At 47.8% G+C, this 18,642-nt stretch overlaps 2 protein-coding genes across 2 annotated transcripts; both read right to left on the reverse strand.

Annotated features, from left to right (window-relative positions):
* Positions 1 to 269: 269 nt before the first annotated feature.
* Positions 270 to 1,733, reverse strand: LOC138448089 (uncharacterized). Its single transcript, XM_069604631.1, has one exon. It carries the CDS (start codon positions 1,731 to 1,733, stop codon positions 270 to 272), a length of 1,464 nt encoding a protein of 487 aa, XP_069460732.1.
* Positions 1,734 to 2,458: 725 nt separating this feature from the next.
* Positions 2,459 to 3,760, reverse strand: LOC138448090 (uncharacterized). Its single transcript, XM_069604633.1, has one exon. The coding sequence runs from the start codon at positions 3,758 to 3,760 to the stop codon at positions 2,459 to 2,461; it is 1,302 nt and encodes a 433-aa protein (XP_069460734.1).
* Positions 3,761 to 18,642: the final 14,882 nt, after the last annotated feature.

The raw sequence follows: 18,642 nt of genomic DNA on the forward strand, positions 1-18,642 counted from the left end.
CCAGTGTTGTGGAAGGCCTAGCACGTGTCTGGATAATCTGTGCCAATTTGGAGTTAGTGGGAGTGTAGGTGGTGTGTGCCACGGTTATGGAAGTTATAGGACGAGTCAGGATGCTCTGTGCTAATTTGGAGTTAGTGGGAGTCCGGGTGGTTTTTGCCACTGTTTTGCAAGACATAGCACGAGTCAGGATGATCTGTGCTAATTTGAGGTTAGTGGGAGTCTGTGTGGTGTGCCAGTGTTGTGGAAGACCTAGCACGACTCAGGATGATCTATGCTAACTTGGAGTTAGTGGGAGTCCGGGTGATGTGTGCCACTGTTGTGGAAGACATAGCAGTAGTCAGGATGCTCTGTGCTAATCTGGAGTAAGTCGGAGTCCGGGTGGTGTGTGCCAGTGTTGTGGAAGACATAGCACGAGTCAGGATGATCTGTGCCAATTTGGAGTTAGTGGGAGTGTAGGTGGTGTGTGCCATGGTTATGGAAGTTATAGGATGAGTCAGGATGTTCTGTGCCAATTTGGAGTTAGTGGGAGTGTGGGTGATGTGTGCCACGGTTATGGAAGACATAGCATGAGTCATGTTGATCTGTGCCAATTTGGAGTTAGTGTGAGTCCGGGTGGTGTGTGCCACTGTTGTGTAAGACATAGCATGGGTCAGGATGATCTGTGCTAATCTAGAGTTAGTGGGAGTCCGGGTGGTGTGTGCCAGTGTTGTAGAAGACATAGCACGTGTCTGGATAATCTGTGCAAATTTGGAGTTAGTGGGAGTCCATGTGGTGTGTGCCAGCGTTGTGGAAGACATAGCACGAGTCAGGATGTTCTGTGCCAATTTGGAGTTAATGGGAGTGTGGGTGGTGTGTGCCACGGTTATGGAAGACATAGCATGAGTCATGTTGAACTGTGCCAATTTGGAGTTAGTGTAACTCCGGGTGGTGTGTCCCAGTATTGTGGAAGGCATAGCCCGAGTCCGGATGATCTGTGCAAATTTGGAGTTAGTGGGAGTCTGTGTGGCCCATGCCAGTGTTGGGGAAGACATAGCAAGAGTCGGGATGATCTGTGCTAATTTGGAGTTAGTGGGAGTCCGAGTGGTGTGTGCCAGTGTTGTGGAAGACATAGCATGAGTCAGAATGCTCTGTGCCAATTTGGAGTTAGTGGGAGTGTGGGTGGTGTGTGCCAGTGTTGTGGAAAACATAGCACGAGTCAGGATACTCTGTGCTAATTTGGAGTTAGTGGGAGTCCGGGTGGTGTGTGCCACTGTTTTGCAAGACATAGCACGAGTCAGGATGCTCTGTGCTAATTTGGAGTTAGTGGGAGTCTGGGTGGTGTGTGCTAATGTTGTGGAAGACATAGCACGAGTCAGGATGATCTGTGCTAATCTGAAGTTAGTGGGAGTCTGTGTGGTGTGTGCCAGTGTTGTGGAAGACATAGCACGAGTCAGGATGATCTGTGCTAATTTGGAGTTAGTGGGAGTCCGGGTGATGTGTGCCAGTGTTGTGGAAGACATAGCAGTAGTCAGGATGCTCTGTGCTAATCTGGAGTTAGTGGGAGTCCGGGTGGTGTGTGCCAGTGTTGTGGAAGGCATTGCACGAGTCAGGATGATCTGTGCTAATCTGGAGTTAATGGGAGTCCAGGTGATGTGTGCCAGTGTTGTGGAATACATTGCACGAGTCAGGATGGTCTCTGCTAATTTGGAGTCAGTGGGAGTCCGGGTGATGCATGCCAGTGTTGTGGAAGACATAGCATGAGTCAGGATGCTTGTGCTAATTTGGAGTTAGTGGGCGTCAGGGTGGTGTGTGCCAGTGTTCTGGAAGAGATATCATGAGTCAGGATTACCTGTGCTAATTTGATGTTAGTGGGAGTCTGTGTGGTGTGTGCCAGTGTTGTGTAAGACGTAGCATGGGTCAGGATGACCTGTGCTAATTTGAAGTTAGTGGGTGTCCATGTGGTGTGTGCCAGTGTTGTGGAAGACATAGCACGAGTCAGGATGTTCTGTGCCAATTTGGAGTTAGTGGGAGTGTGGGTGGTGTGTGCCATGGTTATGGAAGACATAGCATGAGTCATTTTGATCTGTGCCAATTTGGAGTTAGTGGGAGTCCGGGTGGTGTGTGCCAGTGTTGTGGAAGACATTGTACGAGTCAGGATGATCCGTGCTAATCTGGAGTTAATGGGAGTCCATGTGGTGTGTGCCAGCGTGGTGGAAGACATAGCACGAGTCAGGATGTTCTGTGCCAATTTGGAGTTAGTGGGAGTGTGGGTGGTGTGTGCCACGGTTATGGAAGACATAGCATGAGTCATGTTGATCTGTGCCAATTTGGAGTTAGTGTGATTCCGGGTGGTGTGTGCAACTGTTGTGTAAGCCATAGCATGGGTCAGGATGCTCTGTGCTAATCTGGAGTTAGTGGGAGTCCGGGTGGTGTGTGCCAGTGTTGTAGAAGTCATAGCATGTGTCAGAATGCTCTGTGCTCATTTGGAGTTAGTGGGAGTCCGGGTGATGTGTGCCACTGTTGTGGAAGACATAGCATGAGTCAGGATGATCTGTGCTAATTTGGAGTTAGTGGGAGTCCGAGTGGTGTGTGCCAGTGTTGTGGAAGACATAGCATGAGTCAGAATGCTCTGTGCCAATTTCGACTTAGTGGGAGTGTGGGTGGTGTGTGCCAATGTTGTGGAAGACATAGCATGAGTCAGGATGCTCTGTGCCAATTTGGAGTTAGTGGGAGTGTAGGTGGTGTCTGCCACGGTTATGGAAGTCATAGCACAAGTCAGGATGCTCTGTGCTAATTTGGAGTTAGTGGGAGTCCGGGTGGTGTGTACCACTGTTTTGCAAGACATAGCATGAGTCAGGATGCTCTGTGCTAATTTGGAGTTACAGGGAGCCCGGGTGGTGTGTGCCAGTGTTGTGAAAGACATAGTACGAGTCAGGATGCTCTGTGCTAATTTGGCGTTAGTGGGAGTCCGGGTGGTGTGTGCCACTGTTGTGGAAGACATAGCATGAGTCAGGATGATCTGTGCAAATTTGGAGTTAGTGGGAGTCCGTGTGGTCCATGCCAGTGTTGTGGAAGACATAGCATGAGTCAGGATGATCTGTGCTAATTTGGAGTTAATGGGAGTCCGAGTGGTGTGTGCCAGTGTTGTGGAAGACATAGCATGAGTCAGAATGCTCTGTGCTAATTTGGACTTAGTGGGAGTGTGGGTGGTGTGTGCCAGTGTTGTGGAAGACATAGCACGAGTCAGGATGCTCTGTGCCAATTTGGAGTTAGTGGGAGTGTAGGTGGTGTCTGCCACGGTTATGGAAGTCATAGCAGGAGTCAGGATGCTCTGTGCTAATTTGGAGTTAGTGGGAGTCCGGGTGGTTTTTGCCACTGTTTTGCAAGTCATAGCACGAGTCAGGATGCTCTGTGCTAATCTGGAGTTAATGGGAGTCCAGGTGATGTGTGCCAGTGTTGTGGAATACATTGCACGAGTCAGGATGGTCTCTGCTAATTTGGAGTCAGTGGGAGTCCGGGTGATGCATGCAAGTGTTGTGGAAGACATAGCACGAGTCAGGATGTTCTGTGCCAATTTGGAGTTAGTGGGAGTGTGGGTGGTGTGTGCCATGGTTATGGAAGACATAGCATGAGTCATTTTGATCTGTGCCAATTTGGAGTTAGTGGGAGTCCGGGTGATGTGTGCCACTGTTGTGGAAGACATAGCAGTCGTCAGGATGCTCTGTGCTAATCTGAAGTTAGTGGGAGTCCGGGTGGTGTGTGCCAGTGTTGTGGAAGACATTGTACGAGTCAGGATGATCCGTGCTAATATGGAGTTAATGGGAGTCTATGTGGTGTGTGCCAGCGTTGTGGAAGACATAGCACGAGTCAGGATGTTCTGTGCCAATTTGGAGTTAGTGGGAGTGTGGGTGGTGTGTGCCACGGTTATGGAAGACATAGCATGAGTCATGTTGATCTGTGCCAATTTGGAGTTAGTGTGATTCCGGGTGGTGTGTGCAACTGTTGTGTAAGACATAGCATGGGTCAGGATGCTCTGTGCTAATCTGGAGTTAGTGGGAGTCCGGGTGGTGTGTGCCAGTGTTGTAGATGTCATAGCATGTGTCAGAATGCTCTGTGCTAATTTGGAGTTAGTGGGAGTCCGGGTGATGTGTGCCACTGTTGTGGAAGACATAGCATGAGTCAGGATGATCTGTGCTAATTTGGAGTTAGTGGGAGTCCGAGTGGTGTGTGCCAGTGTTGTGGAAGACATAGCATGAGTTAGACTGCTCTGTGCCAATTTCGACTTAGTGGGAGTGTGGGTGGTGTGTGCCAATGTTGTGGAAGACATAGCATGAGTCAGGATGCTCTGTGCCAATTTGGAGTTAGTGGGAGTGTAGGTGGTGTCTGCCACGGTTATGGAAGTCATAGCACGAGTCAGGATGCTCTGTGCTAATTTGGAGTTAGTGGGAGTCCGGGTGGTGTGTACCACTGTTTTGCAAGACATAGCACGAGTCAGGATGCTCTGTGCTAATTTGGAGTTACAGGGAGCCCGGGTGGTGTGTGCCAGTGTTGTGAAAGACATAGTACGAGTCAGGATGCTCTGTGCTAATTTGGCGTTAGTGGGAGTCCGGGTGGTGTGTGCCACTGTTGTGGAAGACATAGCATGAGTCAGGATGATCTGTGCAATTTGGAGTTAGTGGGAGTCTGTGTGGTCCATGCCAGTGTTGTGGAAGACATAGCATGAGTCAGGATGATCTGTGCTAATTTGGAGTTAATGGGAGTCCGAGTGGTGTGTGCCAGTGTTGTGGAAGACATAGCATGAGTCAGAATGCTCTGTGCTAATTTGGACTTAGTGGGAGTGTGGGTGGTGTGTGCCAATGTTGTGGAAGACATAGCACGAGTCAGGATGCTCTGTGCCAATTTGGAGTTAGTGGGAGTGTAGGTGGTGTCTGCCACGGTTATGGAAGTCATAGCAGGAGTCAGGATGCTCTGTGCTAATTTGGAGTTAGTGGGAGTCCGGGTGGTTTGTGCCACTGTTTTGCAAGTCATAGCATGAGTCAGGATGCTCTGTGCTAATTTGGAGTTACAGGGAGCCCGGGTGGTGTGTGCCAGTGTTGTGGAAGACATAGTACGAGTCAGGATGCTCTGTGCTAATTTGGAGTTAGTGGGAGTCCGGGTGGTGTGTACTAGTGTTGTGGAAGACATAGCACGAGTCAGGATGATCTGTGCTAATTTGGAGTTAGTGGGAGTCCGGGTGATGTGTGCCAGTGTTGTGGAAGACATAGCTGTAGTCAGAATGCTCTGTGCTAATCTGGAGTTAGTGGGAGTCCGGGTGGTGTGTGCCAGTGTTGTGGAAGGCATTGCACGAGTCAGGATGATTTGTGGTAATCTGGAGTTAATGGGAGTCCGGGTGATGTGTTGCCAGTGTTGTGGAAGACATTGCACGAGTCAGGATGGTCTGTGCTAATTTGGAGTTAGTGGGAGTCCGGGTGATGCGTGCCGGTGTTGTGGAAGACATAGCAAGAGTCAGGATGCTTGTGCTAATTTGGAGTCAGTGGGCGTCCGGGTGGTGTGTGCCACTGTTGTGCAAGGCATAGCACGAGTCTGGATGCTCTGTGCTAATTTGGAGTTAGTGAGACTCTAGGTGGTGTGTGCCAGTTTAGGGAAAAATGTAGTGTGAGCTATGGCCGTGACTTTCCGTGTTGGGGAAGATATAGCATGAGGCAAGATGTGTACCAGTTTCAAGCAAAGGGTAGCATGGGTGAGGGTGTTGTGTGCCGGAACAAGCTTCATATAGTATCGGAGCTGTATTCAAAATGTGGTTGTGTTGCTTGTATCATCATGAATCCCATCCCTATGTGTTTAGTAGTTTATTTACATGCATGTCTTTTCTCATGTGGGGATTTGCTTGGCAATTCCCCATTATATGGGGCTGAAAAGGAGGTAATGCCAGAATGACTTACCTGTAATGATCATGCTTCATGGCCTGGCTATCCGGGTCGCTGCTCTGCCACCCCTTAGATAACTACTATCATTGGTGTGGCTTGGTTAGAACAGAACAAGACATTAGGAAACTAATCTCTTATGGCCTTAAATCTGAATGGTAAATAAGCACCGAAAGAAGGTCTAATTACCTCTTGCCCTTCTTCTCTGTTGATTCTGGGCGGTAGGAGTTGTGTGTGTCAAGAGAGGACACCCTTACAAAGACTATGATGCAGTAGAGTTATAATTAGAAGAACTTGTTTAACCAGCTGTGATTATTTTGATAACCTGAACTGGTTGAAGGACACTTCACATGCCCTTGCTCAATATAAAAGGTAGTTTAACTATTGAGTTGTGTGCCAGCGCCTTTCCTAGTGTATCTCCCAGTGCGGCTGTCACTGAGGGTGTCAGAGTGGAGCTCACTACTGTTGTGTGCCCCAGTGTGTTGTGGGTCTATGTGGGTGACATTGGGGTGGGCGCTGGTGTGGTGTCTTCTAGTGTGTTCTCTCTCTGTGTGCTGTGTACCACTGTGCATGTCACTTTGGTGTGTGCTAATCTGCTTTTCCCAGTGTGTTGTGCCCCAGTGGGGTGCGTGCTGCTGTGGTGTGTGCTAGTGTCTGTACTAGTGTAGTGTCTCCTAGAATGCCTGACAGTGCCCTGTCTCATGGTATGTGCCACTGCAAGTGTGTTGCGCCCAAGTATAGTCTGTGCCAGTTAGTGTGAATGTTGTGTGTCCCAGTGTGTCCCAGAGGATAGGCAAGTGCGTATGGGCCGAGGTGGAAGGTACTAATAGGGCTTGTCTCATATTGTTGGTGCCAATGTGATGTGTACTGGTGTGGTGTGTGCCAGTTTGACATTCATTGTAGTGCAGTCAGGTGTGGTTTTGTCAAGCCCCACGACCAGATCTGCATCGCAGTGGGCAGCAGGAGCAGGGATGGAATAGCATGTATGAGGCGTGGCAAAGCCTGTGCACTGGACTGATGAACGGCCATATCCGGAAGTTGGGTCAGGAGTGCACAGGGAAGAGAAGAGCAGCGAAGAGCAATATCGCTACTATGGCCTCATGGGGGTCTGGCTGGTGCAGTTCAAAGTGGGGGCACTCACTCTGACCCAGAATGCAGCAGGTGATGGAGCCCACACTGTGGGGTAATAATGTCTTTGTTATTTCAGCGCTCTGAGACCAACGGGTGTGTAGCGCTATGTAAGAAATACATTATTATTAGAAGTAAAGACCAGGTTTCCGGCCATAAAGAAATTCAAGTCCATCTTTGGGCAAAGAATGAGGAGGCAAATCCAAATGACATTGGTGCACACCTAATTTCTCTACACGTCAATTACAAATATAGAATAAATAAATGTCACTTGATTCTCAGTGCAGGGTATGAACAAAGATCTTGGCACAAGATAACAACAGTATACAAAGAGGCAATGAAGATCGAAAGGTAGGATTCTGCCGTCCTCTGCACACTTTCTAATACTGAAAAAGACAGTCAAAAATGTATAATATCTGAAGCCAAATTCTTACATCTGTCAGCACACAATTATGAAGAAAAGACAGTGTTTGATTTCCAATGAAAAACAAATAGATTTAATAACATCAAGTTTCCAAAGCAAAAGTTATTGTGTCCGTTTCGAGGTACAGAACCCCTTCTTCATGTCTCCCTGTGCCTGTCTCCCTGTGTCTCTCGCTGCGTCTCTGTGCCTTTCTCCCTGTTTCTCTGTGCCTGTACCCCCCTCCCTGTGTCGGTGCCTGTACCCCTCTCCCTGTGTCCGTCTCTGTCTCCCTTTCTCTCTACCTTTTCCCCCCTCACCATCTCTACCAGCCCCCACCTCCAACTCCCTCTCCATCCCTTCCCTTTCTCCCTTGGGCTCCCTCCCCCGCATCCAAGGGTACTCGCCATGGCCTGGGTTCCATGCCAGTAGGTGTGCCTAGTTAGTATGCCTCCCATCAATGCCACATTTTGTGCCCGCCGTCCAGCACAGGCAATCACCTGTGTCCAGTGTGTCTAATGTATCCTGCTGGCAATGAGTTGACTCCTCTTCCTGTAATAAATCTGTTTCTGATTTCTACAAATACTTTGGTGCCTTCATTGTGTTCCCGCTTTTCAGTGTGGCCTGCCTGTTATTTCCAGAGGGGGTGGGGGGGCTGTCCATCTGCATACACAACGCACCTCCACCACGTCTTTTGACTGCCTGGTCCAAAACTGTGGCCCTGTCTGGGGTTTCTCTCACAGCCTCACCCATTTTGGCCTGCCTCCCACTTTCACAATTTTCTGGTGCCGTGACTCGGATCCAGAACCAGGTCTAGGTCCATAATCACCCGAATAGCACCTTAATATCTGCACCTTCTCTGAGTAAACTCACCCCTATTCTGCAGCCTGCACTCCTCTCCTCTGTCCATTTCCCTTCTTTTATAATCTACAGGCCAGTCCAAGAGAAGAGGAGTTCCTGCCCTGAGAATTGCCTGATGTACCAGTGCGTGGCTGCCGGACCAAGTATTAAGACCTGAAGTATGCAGTCATGCACACTGACACTGCCAGCTTGTAGCTTGAGGGGAGGGCTCCTAGTCTCTGAGGGGGGTGGTGACAATAAGAGTAGGTCGGTATACCCATCCAGCTGGCGTGTGTTGTGACAGGTGTCAATGACACATGGGGCTCCCCTACGTTGATAGCCAAAGTGGGAGGAAGCGCTTACCGCTGTGGTGCTGTCCTTGACTCCTGAGACAAGACACTCTGACAGTTCAGCACAGCCGGTGAGTCGATGAAGACAGACAGCAAAACTGAACTGTGCTGGGCTCAAGGTTGCAGGCCGCTACCTTGATGAACAAAGAACTTGTGTAACTGAACTCTAGCAGAAGGTTCAGAAGCAGAGTGGTCAAGCATCCATTCAAAGGACTCTGACTGAAGCCTTTGTGGATTGTATTGTTTGTTGAAACTACGAGAACCAAGAGGCCTTGGCAGGGGCCAGTATGGAGTGTCAAAGTGGTCCTACGGGGGTCAAGCAAAACCCCTTGTACACTCAAAAGTCTTTGACACATTGGAGAAAACGGATTGATCTGTCAAAGTGGCAAATGTCAACCCGGCAGAGAGATGCCTACGAATTGAGGGTAAACCGGGATATACGCATGAACATTGTGACGACAAGAGTGAACCCGGCTGAGGGTTGTCCACAATGGATGGTTGTTCAAAAGGACGATGAGATTGTTTGAATGCAACAATTCTGGGTGAAAGGCCACAGTGAACCCGATTCAGGGAGGCTAACTTTACAAGAAGGAACAGAGTCCAGTTGAAGGGATCAAAGGGGCGAAGAGCAATCGCCCAACATGAAAGATTGTCAAAGGAACTTTTGGTTTGTTTATTTAGGGTCCAGAAGGCCTTCTAAGGCAAGAGACTTTGTCCCAGAAGGTCCTAGCATTGTTGATAGGAACTGTAACCTCGTGCTGGCGAGGCTCAGGAGTGAGCTATGCTCAAAGGTTCTGCCTTGTCCTGTGCTAAAAAGGTGGGGAAGGGAGACCCCAGCCATACCATCCTGACTTATCATTTGGTGAACACTTCTTTCTTTTCTTGAGAACATTACCCCACACTAGTTAGTAACTTAGTTGTAAGGATTGGCCTTAGGTTTTTTAGTATAGGCCCTTTTTATTTGACAAGACGCCACTAGGACTACTTTATGATTATTTGATCATCGTAGTTTGCTCCCATTTTAGGCATTTTTCTCACCTATTATACAGTGTAATAAACAACCTTGAATTGTTATCACTTGTGTCTGTCTTTATTGTTGCTGGACTCCACTTGAGGAGACAGCATTCATGGAAATCAAAGCTGCTCTCACGTCAGATATAATTATGGCTTTCTTCAATCTGAGTAAGTGCTAGGGGTTTGCTGAACAGTGAATTTACTATTCGGCCGAATTCGGTCCAGCTATTTGAACAGAGCCGAATAGTGAGCCGAATACATTTTTTTTCTAACTAAACATGTTGTAGAACATAATAAGCAATAATTCATTGAATAAAATGAAGAGATTTTCTATTACATGTGTATTCATGTTTATTAATTGGACATATATCTCACTAAATTTACTAAAACGATCAAAACAAATCTGAAAGAGAAAAGTCCAGTTTCATTGTATTCTTATTTCATTAATAGGTGAAACTTGTAATGCGAAGGTTGCATTTAAGAAAGACAAGGCATTCTACATTTTCTGGTAAATGGCTACTTCATGGTCCAGAATAAATATCTCCAGCTGTACTGAATACTCGTTCGATATCCAGACTAGAAGGAAGATGTGCCAAGTACACACAAGCGACTTTAGCTAACCCTAGAAATTGCACACTGTTAACTTCCCACCACTTCGGCGGGTCTTCAGTTTTATGAAGCAGCGGCTCACTCAAAACGACAGTGTGTTCAGTGTGCTAAGGAACTCATTGATTGACTCTCACCAGCTGTGGATAGCTGAACAACGCTGTCCCGGAAAACCCAGATGCCACATAGCTGAACATTCTTCTTGGGTGGTGGCTTGTCATCTTGCAGGTCAGAGTCTGCAGGTTGCCCCAGAGTATGATGTGAGGTCTCTTCACCCAGTGTTAGGGCAGTAAAGTGGATTGCACATTTTACACTATTTTCCACAACATTGTTACTGAAAATGTTTTACTTGAACCGAGGACCGATTCCTGTCGCCATAGAGTAGGTAGGTATATCTTTAAACCTTGCTTCTACTGCCTTCAATAGCTTTGTTTTGACAAGCTTGACTTATTTAAGAAATTTCCTAATAATCAGATTCAACTACACTGGATTGTGTTTTACTAATTTAAACATATGTGGCAATTAATGTCCACTTTTTTCAAATAGCCTTCGCAAAATTTATAGCGCAAATAATAACTTTTTAAACACTTTAGGAGAATGTTTTAATTCATTCTATTTTTAACCATGACATACAATCACTTTCTAGTCGTGTTCATTTTCCTCTCAACTGATACTATTGCGCACTTGTTGTGCAAGGCTAACTCAATGATCAAAGAGGTAGATACAAAAATAAACAGTGAATAAATGTAAAGCACCCAACATTTAGTGCTTATCCTGCACATTCATTTGGTAAAATATTGCATAAGGAGATATATTAACAATGTGTGTGTACTCGGTGAGCAAGTCCTTTCACAAGCTGTACAAGAAATCTCTTTCATCCTTGATGCCAGTGTCCCTAACCTCACAAGAGCCCAGGTATGACCCTAACGCTTTGACAGCAGGAACAACCAAGGATACGCTTGATGCATAGGAGCAAATCCCCTTTGTGAGCTCTGCAAAGGGTGCCTGTTACGCTCACCTAGTCTCTGCTTAGGCGTTGGGGCACGGTTGCAGCCATCCCGGGGGTGTGGTCGCTCGGGTCCGATTTCACCCTCTGTGCTTATGTGGTGACTGGTGGTAATAAGTGATGCTGCTCGGGACTGCTCCTGCATGGAGATAGGGTGCGTAAGTATGCCAGCTTGTGTGCCTGATCCTCTTCCAGACCCCTTCTCCCAAATTGTGGTACCCGTAGGATGCAATGTCCCTGGAAAGCTCACCTGTTGATTAGTTTTGGCGAGCACTCCGTCCTGCTGCTTCTGGTAGGGGCGCTTGTAGGATCTGGACCAAGTTCCTTTACTGGTCCCTTGCACGTGGTAGTCCAGTCCTGCTGCGAATAAGCCACTATACTTCAGGTAAGTGTTCCTGTTTGCCTTTGTCTTTCCTCGTCTGTTTTTGTTGTATTGTAAAGTTTGTTGTCTTGTATTGCTATCCGTTCCACTTTTGATGTTTGCTCTTTTGCTTTCTTCCCTGGCAGGTGATGTTGCCGACCCGGCAGAAGCTGTGGAGCTTGAGGCGACAGCCGGAAGGAATGTGGAACGAAGCTGCAGTGGTACAGTAGCTGGTAAATTGTTAATTAGGGGGCGCGCAGGGTTCAAATGTGGCGCTCCCCTAGGACGGATGTTCTAACCTTGTCTTTCTTCTTCTTCACAGGGTCCGAGTTCGTGGATGCGGAGTGCAGTGCTGCGGCGTCGGGATCAAGATCACTGGATGTCAGGAGATGAGTCTGCAGATGAAGCGATGAAGAACCAGTTTCCTGGAGATGAGTATGCAGGAGAACGCCTGGTTTCAAAGGTAAGTAAACTGGTCCAAGCGCCGGTGAGCGTCACGGTGCACGCAAGTGCACAGCAATGCAAAGCACCAGCCTTAAGGATGGAGCAGCTTATATAGCTGAGCTTCTGAAGCCACGCGCAGCTTGTTTATCCTACCTGCCACACCCGATAAATCAGCACATGAAGACCTGGCCTAGGCAGCCACACCCGATGAGTCAGCAGATGAGGCTGTTCTCTGGAATAAAGGATTTCAGCTCCTGGAGAGTTCTTGTAAAATGAAAGCACTCCTGCACTGAAATAAAGTCAAAGCACTCCTGCACTGAAATAAAGTGTTCCTGCTCACATGTCTATATGCGTCTGGTGCCAAAGGTGCCAGTACTGAGTCCAGCCAGGGTCCCTGTGTTTATAGGTCCCAAAGGAACATAAGTGAGTCAAGTGACCCATTGCCCCCATCACTAGATGGTGTGGTTTTTGTGTTCTGGGGCCTGTGGCCATGACAGCACTCCCCTCAAGGCCCCTCTCATGGGTGGTGTCCCCCCTGGCCCTGGTTTAGTGGGGTTATTGCGGTGGAACTGTCTGATTAATCATGGAGTGTGGACATGCTCACTGGGTTCCCAGGTCCGATCTTGGGTTCCATAACCTTTCCAGTCTATAAGGTAGTATAACTTGGACCGGACCATATTAGAGTCTAGGATCCTATTAACTTTGTATTCTGGTTCTCCTTCAACTATTTCGGGATCCGGTGGAGTATTGATCCGCATACCTGGTCTCAATAGTTTTAGGAGGGAGACATGAAACACCGGGTGGATCTGCATGTGGGAAGGTAATTCTAATTTCATGGCAGCAGGGTTGATCACAGCCTTTATAGTGTAGGGTCCCAGGTATCTGGGATGGAACGCCGTTGCACTTTCAGAGGGATGTTTTTCGATGCTAACCAAACCATGTCTCCGACTTGGTAGTTGGGAGCTTCCCTTCGGTGTCGATACACTAACTGCTGCTGTTTCTCTTTGGCTCTGGGAAGATTCTCTGCTGCTCCCTTAAAGACCTGGATGATGGTTTTGTGTAAGGTTGTAACAGCGGGTATTTCTAATGATTCGAGTGGGTCAAAAACAGATGTCCATGGATGTGGACCGTACACTGTGTAGAATGGACTTTGTCCCGTACTGGTGTGAATGGAGTTGTATATGTGTATTCTGCTTACCAAAGTATGTCCATCCAGGTATCCTTGGTTTGTTGCAGCATACACCTTAAGTATTTCTCAAGGGTCTGGTTAGTCCATTCGGTCTCGCCGTCGGTTTGGGGGTGATGGCTTGTAGATAACCGGAGGTCGATTTTGGCAATTTTACACCTTTTCTGGAATGCAGAGACAAACTGAGTTCCTCGGTCTGATATCAATATTGAGGGGAACCCGTGTAGCCGGACGATCTGTTCCAAAAACACGGTAGCCCGAGTAGGAGCAGTTGGGAGACCTTTCAGGGGAATAAAGTGGGCCATTTTGGAAAACAGATCTACGACGACTAAGATGGTATTGTATCCGTTACAGGAGTAAAGGTCTGCAATAAAATCCATTGATAGCGTATGCCAAGGTTCTGGGGGTACTTCTAAAGGACGTAGCTGACCTGCAGGACTTTGTTTTTGGGACTTGTGTTGTGCACAGGTGCCAAAGGTTGCAATGAACTGAACAATGTCCTTTCGCCAAGTTGGCCACCAGTAATTTTTCTTTATTTTAGCTTGGGTTTTGGCTATTCCTGGATGCCCTTCTACTAATGAATTGTGATATTGCGATGATTTGATTCTGTAATTTCTTATCCGGGATGTACAATCGTCCTTGGTAGTATGTTAGGTTGTCCACGATCGTATACCGGTCTCCCTTCCCAAGCCATTCCTGTTACGCTGGTGGACCCATCAAGTGTTGCAGGTCAGATTTTAAGTTGTCTAGGGTGGTGGTTGCGGCAATCGTGCCTTGGATTCATCTTTGAGGGGTGATGGCCATGGGGTCTGATGTAGTGAATGCCTCTTCTCCCTCACTCATGCGAGACAGGGTGTCCGCTTTTCCATTGCATACTCCTGTTCTATAGGTGATGACGAAGTTGTATTCCGCAAAGAAGATAGCCCAGCGGAGTTGACGTGATGATTGCGCTTTAGCAGTCTTCAGATATTGTAGATTGTGATGATCCGTGCCGACAGTGACTGTATGTCTAGTTCCGAGAAGATAATGTCTCCAGGCTTTGAACGCTGCCTTAATTGCTAACAGTTCTTTATCAGTGATTGCATAATTCAATTCAGGGGCTGAGAACTTGCGAGACCAGAATGTCACAGGATGCAACTGGCCTGTTTCGGGGTCTCGTTGTGACAGGACTGCTCCCATTGCTATATTGGATGCATCAGTTGTGACCACATATGGTAGTTCTGGTCGAGGATGCTGTAGAATTGGTGCGGTGGTAAATGCTTGTTTTAGCTCGTGGAAGGCTTTTTCTGCCTCTGCTGACCAATTAAATTATTTATTTTTCCATAGTAAAGAGGTGATTGGGTGGACGATCTGGGAGAACCTGGAAATTAACCAGTGATAAAAGTTGGGGAACCCGAGTACACTCTGTTCTCCCTTTATGGATGTCGGTGAGGGCCAGTTAAGGATAGCGTCTACCTTGCGCATGTCCATGCATATGCCCCGTGGTGTGAGAATAAAGCCAAGGGATTCTACCTCTGTCACATGAAAGAAGCCTTTCTCCAATTTGGCATATAGCCGGTGTTGCCGCAGTTTCTCCAAAAACTGCACGGCCATGGTTGACGTGGTCCTCCTTGGTGGTCGAATAGATAAGAATGTCATCAATATAGACAAGAGCGCAGACATCCAACAGTCATTACGGAGCACGTCATTCATGAACAATTGGAACGCCGCCGGGGCATTACATAGTCCAAAGGGCATAACCTGATATTCATAAAGGCCATATTTCGTGCGAAAGGCCGCCTTCCACTCATCTCCTTTTTTGACTCTTACTAGATGATAGGCCCCTCGTAAGTCTAGTTTTGTATATATCTGAGCGTTTTTGACTTGATCCAAGAGCTCGATAATAAGCGGTAATGGTATTGGTTTTTTACCGTGATCTGGTTTAGTGCTCTGTAGTCAATGCAAGTTCTCAGGTCCCCCTCCTTTTTAGGCACAAAAAAGAGGGCCGAGGATGCAGGGGACTTGGACGGACAAATGAAGCCCTCTTCCAGACACTGATCGAGGTAGGTTTTTAGATGCTGGTTTTCCTGTTCTGTTAGGGTGCAAATCCGGCTGCAGGGAACTTGAGCTCCAGGTACCAGATCAATTTGGCAGTCATACGGTCTGTGCAGAGGTAGGGTGTTTGCTTGCTCTTTTTGAAAGACATCTTGGTAATCCAGGTATTGAGGTGGTAGTGAACTTGTGAGGCACAGTATGGTTTCTTTGTTCAACAAACCTGGGTTGGTAAGGCCTTTTAACAAGAATCCCTTGCTATAACAGGTGTCGACACAGTCTTGAGGAAAGATCAGAACTCATTTACGCCATTCAATCCTGGGATTGTGGGTCTCCAGCCAGGGCATTCCCAATATCATCTGGAACTGAGGAGTGCCGATGAGATCGAAGGTGATGTCCTCTTGGTGACCGTCCTGACACAGAAGCGTGACCTTCTCGGTGTAATGCGCCACTAGGCCAGATGATAGCTGAGATCCATCAACTGCTGTGATGTTTTCCGAAACCTGCTTCTGTCGGAGAGGAGGGCCTATTCGGGTAGCCAGATCTTGGTCCTTGTAATTTCCCACAGCCCCACTGTCAATGTATGCCTCCAAGGCATGTATTTTCGACGGTTGCTTGTGGTTTACCAGGAGCACAGGGATGACTAAATGTGAGGTCTGTATAGGTTCCTTTTCACCGCTCGACAAGTGGACCCCTACGCTTGTCGGGCATTGGAGTTTCCTGAGTCCTGTTCTGCTTCTTCACCTTTGTCAGTTGCTCCAACTGCTTTCCTGGGTGGTTTCACCGGGCATTCTCGGAGATAGTGACCTGCCTTACCACAGTACAAACAAATCTGCTGCTGTCTCCTTTTCTCCCTTTCTGCCTTGGTGAGTGGGCACCACAAGTCTACGATTTGCATTGGCTCGGACTGATCGTGTGATTTTGTTTGATTCTCATAGGGTCGCACGTAGACCGACCGTCCCTCGGCCTTGGCCTGATCCATCTTCCGATCCTGCAATCTGTGATCGAGCTGCACTGTCAGGTCGATGTATTCAGCACATCTTTACAGGGGATTTACTACTTGGGCTAATACGTCCTTAAGTTCCCCTCTCAAGCCTTGGTAAAAGAGCATAGTTTTCTCCTCTGGCCAGTTAGTTTGTGCTATCAGGCGATTGAGGGCAGCGATATATGTTAGTAGGTCTTGATTACCCTGTCATAGTGATAACAGTTCATTGTCCAGAACCCGTCCTTGAGTATGCCGTACAAATAGTTTCTCCCTTTTATGCTGGAAACCTCTGAAGTCTCGGAGCAAAGGATATTCCTGGTTCACCAAGGGTATTGACCCGTTCGCTGCACTACCTCCAAATATGAGAGTACGAATGCCACTCTCGCTTGATCGTTGGGGAATACCACAGGTCTGCACAAGAAATGTAGGTGACATTGATTCATAAAGATGGTGTACTTATTCGGATTGCCTGTGAAGCATTCTGGTGGGGTTGGGGGAACCCCCCCTGGAAGAATCACCTGTACTGGCTTGGGCTGTGGAGGTCGCTCGGGTCCGACTTCGCCCTCTGCGCTTATGTGGTGACTGGTGGTAATAGGTGATGCTGCTCGGAACTGCTCCTGCGTGGAGAATAGGGGGCGTGAGTATGCCAGCTTGTGCACCTGATCCCCTTCAAGACCCCTTCTCCCAAACCATGGAACCTGTAGGATGCGCTGTCTCTGGAAAGCTCACCTGTTGCTTCTGGCAGGTGCACTTGTATGATCTGGACCGAGTTCCTTCACTGGTCCCTTGCACGTGGTAGTCCAGTCCTGCTGCGACTAAGCCACTATACTTCAGGTAAGTGTTACTGTTTGCCTTTGTCTTTCCTCGTCTGTTTTTGTTGTATGGTAAAGTTTGTTGTCTTGTATTGCTGTCTGTTCCACTTTTGATTTTTGCTCTTTTGCTTGCTTTCTTCCCTTGCAGGTGATGTTGCCAGCCTGGCAGAAGCTGCAGAGCTCGAGGCGACAGCCGTCGGGAATGAGGAACGAAGCTGCAGCGGTACAGTAGCTGGTAAATTGTTAACTAGGGGGCGCGCAGTGTTCAAATGCGGCAGAGCCTTAGGATGGATGTTCTAACCTTGTCTTTCTTCTTCTTCACAGGGTCCGAGTTTGTGGGGGTGGAGTGCGGTGCTGCGGCATCAGGATCAAGATCACTGGATGCCAGGAGATGAGTCTGCAGATGAAGCGATGAAGCACCGGTTTCCTGGAGGTGAGTATGCAGGAGAACGCCTGGTTTCACTGGTAAGTAAACTGGTCCAAGCAGCGGTGAGTGTCATGTTGCACGCGAGTGCACAGTAACGTGAAGCACCGGCCTTAAGAATGGAGAAGCTTATATAGCTGAGCTTCAGAAGCCACGCCCCCACCAGGTTCTGCCTGCCTGCCACACCCGATGATTCAGCACATGAAGACCAGGCCTGGGAAGCCACACCCGATGAGTCAGCACATGAGGATGGTCTTTGGAATAAAGGCTTTCAGCTCCTGGAAAGTTCTTGTAAAATAAAAGCACTCCTGCACTGAAATAAAGTGTTCCTACTCACCTCTCTATATGAGCCTGGTGCCAAAGGCGCCAGCACTGAGTCCAGCCAGGGCCCCTGTGTTTATAGGTCCGAAAGAGATATAAGTGAGTCAAGTGACCCATTGCCCCCATCACTAGATGGTGTGGTTTTTGTGTTCTGGGTCATGTGGCCATGACAGTGCCAAAAGCCACTGGCAGGCAGACAGACCATCTGCACAGTATGAACACACTGGCCGCTTCTACCCCACCAATCGCCCTTGAATCAAAAACTAGGAGTTCCACCATGTTGACACATCTTGTATTAACTGCAGTTCAGGAAACCCAAGATCTTTTTGCATTGAGTGCAAGCGAGACGTGGCAGAACTTAAACGTTTGAAATGGGCAACACATTTTCTTGCATGCGACAGCATGTCGCACACAGATCTTTGCGCAAAAAGGCCATCATGGATGCACATCTGTAGGGTATGTGCAAAACACCCCACACTAACACATTCTGCATCTCTGAAAGCCTTACATATGTTTGCTGCATTATCTCGAACAATCACATGCACTTTAGAATGACTTATTTGCCATCTTCGAAGCATTTCCTGGAATGCTAAGTCTATTTTAGCACCAGCATGTCTTCCTACAAAGGCCTCACATTGCCATAATACTCCGTGCATTTACGTGTCACTGGCTAGCCAATGTCCTGTTAAACTCATAAAAGATTTTGCTGTATTATCAGAGGTCCAAAGGTCTACAGTAAATGTTATTTTCTCAGCACTCTGAACCTCGGCTGCAATCTTCTGGCACACTACAAATTTAAAACCATTGTCTCCTTGCAGCTTCTGATATCTA

Source organism: Ambystoma mexicanum, chromosome 3q, assembly GCF_040938575.1.
Source record: "Ambystoma mexicanum isolate Mex_15411 chromosome 3q, UKY_AmexF1_1, whole genome shotgun sequence".
NCBI lineage: Eukaryota > Metazoa > Chordata > Amphibia > Caudata > Ambystomatidae > Ambystoma > Ambystoma mexicanum.